We start from the raw sequence: 6,000 nt of genomic DNA on the forward strand, positions 1-6,000 counted from the left end.
CTATCACAAAGCCAGCTCTGAACAGACAAACACCACCATAGACAAATATGCTTAGGCTGGAATTTAGATGTAAACACATTATTGATATTTTATGTTGTCATTTATCAATATGGAGTCATACATTAGTGAAGCTATTTTTAGAGGAATCTTGGAATGGATTTCAAGTGTCAAAAAACGCCAGGTGAGCATCATTGAATTCCTTTTCTCACAGACAACAAAGAGATAGAGGGAGAGAGAGAGGGAGAGAGAGAGAGAGTGAGACAGAGCGAAAGGAAGATAGAGAGATTTAGAAACTACCTCAACATCCTTCTCATCACGTGTCATACTTGCTCTTTAGTCCTTTTTGTTGACATATACCCTCCAATGCTGTTTGGTTTTGATGTCTGAATCCCTTTGAAAGAATTCCCTCAACAGGAGAGAAGAGACTGAGTAAGTTGATTCTCCCTCTCTCCTAAAAAGAAGTGGCTGATCTCTCCAACTTCTATCAAACACACACCACAAAATAAATATGTATCCCAAATGGCAACCTATTCCCTATCTAGTGCACTACTTTTCACCAGGGCCCACAGGGGTGCCAAAAGGGCATCATTTGGGGACAAAGCCAAAGCCACTTTAAGGGTAGGGTCTGGGTCTAATACTCATTCATATCATCCATGTCAAGAGGTGTAGTATTAGATTTGATTAGATTGTATAAGATGACTTATTTGAATGGCTAGACATTTTTTTCTGGACACCCACCTGCCCTGAAACTTAAGTCGTTCTCTAGTCACCTAAATTACTAATCAATCTATAATAGTGGGTTCCCAATGCCATTTTTAATTATTATCTCCCTCTCTCTCTCTCTAGCTTCAAACCTCTCTCCATGTCAGGGCCATGTCTCCGTACACATGTCCCTCTCTGCCCCCTGCTCTCTCTCTCCAGTTTCCAACCTCTCTCCATGTCAGGGCCATGTCTCTCTGCCCCCTTTCCCTCTCAAAGTATCTCTAATTCAGCATGGCAGAATGGGGGAGATTGATGTGTGTCACTCGTAATTCCCCAACAGACACGCAAACATCCTCACTTTTCACTCCCACATTGGCTCTCAACAACATATCCCCATACATTTTTTCAACCTTTATTCAACTAGGCAAGTCAGTTAAGAACAAATTCTTATTTACAATGACAGCCTAGGAACAGTGGGTTAACTGCCTTGTTCAGGGGAAGAACGACAGATTTTTACCTTGTCACCTCGGGGATTCGAACTAGCAACCTTACGGTTATTGGCCCAACGTGCTAACCACTAGGCCACCTGCCGCGCCGAAAGTCAGTTAAGAACAAATTCTTATTTTACAATGACAGCCTACCCCGGCCAAACCCGGACGACGCTGGGCCAATTGTGCACCGCTCTATGAGACTCACAATCACGGCCGGTTGTGATACAGCCTGGAATCGATCCAGAGTGTCTGTAGTGACGCCTCTAGCACTGAGATGCAGTGCCTTAGACCACTGCACCACTCGGGAGCCCCGTTTGGAACGTGGCCCGTGGACATTTTTAGACTGTTGTTCTGAAAAACATCATATCAAGGTTTTTCATAAATGGAATTGTTGTTAATGGAGTGATTTACTAACGACAAGATAATAGACTAGTTATGCAGGTGCACAGAACAACTATAGGGCTCTGGTCAAATGTAGTGCATTAGGTAGGCAATAGGGTGCCATTTGGCATGCGGACCTAGGGATTGAATTCACCATACTACTTCTGGTGATCCTGAACTATTTATTATACACTGAGATAGAAGCAAACAGGGCAGTGACCAAAGCTGCAGGACATGTCTAGTTCTTCCTCTCTCTTTCTCTGTCAATAATATGCCTCTTTTATGTGTCTAGTTATTCCTCTCTCTTTCTCTGTCAATAATATGCCTCTTTTATGTGTCTAGTTATTCCTCTCTCTTTCTCTGTCAATAATATGCCTCTTTTATGTGTCTAGTTATTCCTCTCTCTTTCTCTGTCAATAATATGCCTCTTTTATGTGTCTAGTTATTCCTCTCTCTTTCTCTGTCAATAATATGCCTCTTTTATGTGTCTAGTTATTCCTCTCTCTTTCTCTGTCAAGCCTATTTTCCCTTCCTCTTATGGTAGCAGAGCTGTAAAACGGTTTTAAAAAAAAGAAGCCTACTCTGTCTCATAAGGAGGTTTGTCAACAGTGTATGTGATGGGTATGGCTATTGATAATGGCGTCATAACTGAATGAAGCTGTATGAATGGCTGATGTAATAGATGTATTATACTGCTGTTGTATCAGCACAGAACAGGACTGGCGCCAGGACTCTCAGGTGCAGATGCAGGTATGCTGTGTGCTCGAGCACACAGGAGTGAGATCTCCTCAGCAACCGGTGATGAGCAGCGCGTGTAGCGGCTCCACGAGAGAACCAACGGCACAGGCACGAGAGAACAATTGTCCATAATCAAACAGGTCCCCTTTCTTCCGTTAACGGAACCGATCCTCACGCACCACGATTAATCAAAGCCTTATTTAGAGCTGCTATCGCGTGCCATGACGTTTCGTTAGACACGAAATAGTGTTGGACAAAGTGGAAAGAGATGATCAATCAAAAAAAAATCATAACAGCTATCAGTAGCCCTAAAACATATTTTTTTACATGTTTACCTTATATGTGAAGGTAAAATAGTCTATTTGCCTACATTCCGCGTACCTTCTTTAGACAAGCGAGTGCACCTCCCCGCCGTTCTCTGTCTAAGATCTGTGCTAAATAATCACGCGCACTGGCGCACGATCAGCACGAGACTACCTACATGCAACTCAATATAACCTACTTTAAAATGTGTAGAAATTATAATGGATCTACATTTACACCGTTTCTTGATTGTGTCCAGCTCGCTAATAATCACCGAAATGAAAGAGACTGTCAGAACCATCGAAAATTCCAAAAACGATGGATAGAGGACATTTGTTTGCTCATTTTTGGCAAGAAATATAGCACATTTTCAGTTCGGCCCTCCGGACCTTATTGAAGACCGAATGCGGTCCCCGGGGGCAAAATGAGTGACACCCCTGCACTAGCGAGATACATAGTTGTCTTGGTTTTTGATATTGATCTGGTTGGTGACTGTTATGTTCTAGTCGGGCTGGAGTTTCCCAGTTTTCCGTGTTCTGATCATTCAGCCATTTCCTCATCAACGTATCTCTCTCTCTGGCACAACATACGCAGTGAGTAATGATATTATGTGTGTAGGCTTATCATATTTCTCCCGTGACAAAGGGCTATAGACTAGTGTTATAAACTAGACGTTAGTTGTGTGAATGATTTCGGTTAATGCAATACAAAAGGTCATATCAGACCTACATGCAGCCGCAGTCTGTCCCGGTTCTCTCTCTCTGAGCGCCTGATACAGGCTGCACGAACAATCGTTTTTAAGTGTGGAAATATAAACCAAATGTCACTAGGCTATATGGTCTGCATTTTAATTCTCAGTTTCCCACAACATGTTTTCCGGGAGACCACTAATAATGCCTCCGTTCCCATCATAACCTTCAGCTCAATGATCCTATTCCAGCGTTCAGTCTGCACAAACTCGTGAAAAACTTCAAACATATATTCTAAAACGTGGAATGTGATACACACATAGTATTCACTGGACAGAGGTAGGATACGGAAAGACTGATGAGGTATTGATACATAAAAACGTTGACTATTTTGCTCCCACTGGATATAACCAGAAGGTATAAAAATGCAAGCAGGTGACCATATCACCGGGTTTCAGGTTTCCTCACCTTTGTTAAAACTGATAGCCAAAGTTATTATCCACAACAACATCAGCATGATTCAGCCGAGTGCATTCGAGTTCCTCCCCTCGGCAAGGTCCGTTAGACTTCTGCTCTGTGGAGACACCATCAATTCCCCTAGAAATAGCCTAGTTTTAAGCGTCAATAACGGGAATAATTAGCAATCCTTTGGTTGATTGTCAATTGCAGCGGTTTGTTTCGTCTCCGGTCCGTGTCCCTCCTCGGCTTTACTTGTTTTGTGCCTCAAATCTATCACCACTTTCTTCTTATTTCCTTTCCTTCGTTCTCACTCTTTTCTCAGGCTGCGTGCACAGCCGTACACTCATTAAAGAGTGAATTCCTCTTCTTTCTTCTCGCTGCCTCTCTCTACAGAATCACCACAGAACGTACCCAAAGCCTAGACTAGGCTACTCCAAATCACATCTTTTTACTCCGCAAACGGATAAGTGCGCTCTATGATTGCAGGAGGCGAAATGGGGAACTGCACCCTTGTGCACACCATCAGTTATTCTCTTACATGAAAGTCCTTTGTTGCCCCGTGCCTCTCTACCAGTTAATCATTGTGTGTTTGTCATCAGTGATACGTGCCTCATAGACCTAACAGGGATGAGGTTATACCATTACTAAAAATGAACTATAATCAGTACAGGTTACATTCTTAATAACAGCTTACATTTTGGATTACTGCTTCTAATATCAAGACGTGGGTTGCAAGTGTTTGCCTCGAACACATGGAAATGGCAGATAAAAAAAAAAAAAAAAACTGTCTGTGCTGAGCCATACTACTAAGTGGTAATGGAAGCTTTTCCATCTGTTCTAATTTATTTTGAAATCTCAAAAACTGCTTTTTTGCTTTTCACATAAACTTTTTTTTAAACCAAAAATGCCAGACCTCCACATACTGAGAACTAAATCCTCCATGTTTGATTAACCTGTTCAGTTCAGAGAGACAGAAGGAGATAGAGACGAAGGGAGAGAGAGAGACAAAGGGAGAGAGAGAGATGAAGCGAGGTAGAGAGAGAGTTGAAGGGAGAGTGAGAGAGATGAAGGGAGAGAGAGAGATGAAGGGAGGGAGAGAGAGAGTTGAAGGGAGAGTGAGAGAGATGAGGGGAGAGAGAGATAGAGAGACAAAGGGAAAGATAGAGACAGAGGTAGAGAGAGAGAGATGGAGATTGAGAGAGAGACGGAGGGAGAGAGAGAGACGAAGGGAGAGAGATAGAGAGATGAAGGAAGAGAGAGAGGGAGAGATTTAGATAGAGATGGAGGGAGAGAGAGATGGAGGAAGACAGAGGAAGATAGAGAGGGGTAGAGGGAGAGAAAGAGACATAGGGAGAGAGAGAGACACAGATGAAGGGAGAGAAAGAAATAGGAAGATAGAGGGGGTAGAGGGAGAGAAACAAAGGGAGAGAAAGATGGAGGGAGGGAGAGAGAAAGAAAGAGAAAGAGAGACAGAGGGAGAGAGAGAGACAGAGGGAGGGATGGAGAGAGAGAGAGACAGAGAGAGAAAGACAGGAAGATAGAGAGGGGTAGAGGGAGAGACAGAGGGAGAGAGAAATGGAGGGACAGAGGGAGAGAGAAGCTGCACTTCCTAACCTCCTGCCAAATGTATGACCATATTAGAGACACATATTTCCCTCAGATTACACAGACCCACAAAGAATTTGAAAACAAACCCGATTTTGATAAACTCTCATATCTTTTGGGTGAAATACCAGAGCGTGCCATCACAGCAGCAAGATTTGTGAGCTGTTGCCACAAGAAAAGGTCAACCAGTGAAGAACAAACACCATTGTAAATACAACCCATATTTATGCTTATTTATTTTCCCTTTTGTACTTTAACCGTTTGCACATCGTTACAACACTGTATATATACACAACATGACATTTGTAATGTCTTTATTCTTTTGGAACTTCTGTGAGTGTAATGTTTACTGTTCATTTTTATTGTTTATTTCACCTTTGTATATTATCTACCTCACTTGCTTTGGCAATGTTAACATATGTTTCCCATGCAAATAAAGCCACTTGAATTGAATTGAATTGAGAAAGACAGAGAAAGACACAGCGGGAGAGAGAGAGAGACGAAGGGAGAGAAAAACAGAGGAACATAGAGGGGTAGAGGGAAAGAGAGAGAGAGAGAGACAGAGGGAGCGAGATGGAGAGAAAGAAATGGAGGGAGAGAGAGAGACAGAGGGAAAGAGAGAAGATGGCGGG

At 42.7% G+C, this 6,000-nt stretch overlaps 1 protein-coding gene across 2 annotated transcripts in view; it reads right to left on the reverse strand.

The window, feature by feature from the left end:
* The window catches only part of LOC129813609 (kin of IRRE-like protein 1), a 95,120-nt gene extending 90,842 nt beyond the window's left edge, over positions 1-4,278 (reverse strand). Inside the window, exon 1 of one of the 2 annotated variants that reach the window (XM_055865946.1) lies at positions 3,773-4,278. In XM_055865946.1, the coding sequence (XP_055721921.1) occupies positions 3,773-3,821 (49 nt within the window). In that variant the 5' untranslated portion in view covers positions 3,822-4,278. The remainder of the gene's footprint in view (positions 1-3,772) is intronic. The other variant, XM_055865947.1, reaches the window with a different exon arrangement.
* Between the last annotated feature and the right edge of the window lie 1,722 nt (positions 4,279-6,000).

Source organism: Salvelinus fontinalis, chromosome 17, assembly GCF_029448725.1.
Source record: "Salvelinus fontinalis isolate EN_2023a chromosome 17, ASM2944872v1, whole genome shotgun sequence".
NCBI lineage: Eukaryota > Metazoa > Chordata > Actinopteri > Salmoniformes > Salmonidae > Salvelinus > Salvelinus fontinalis.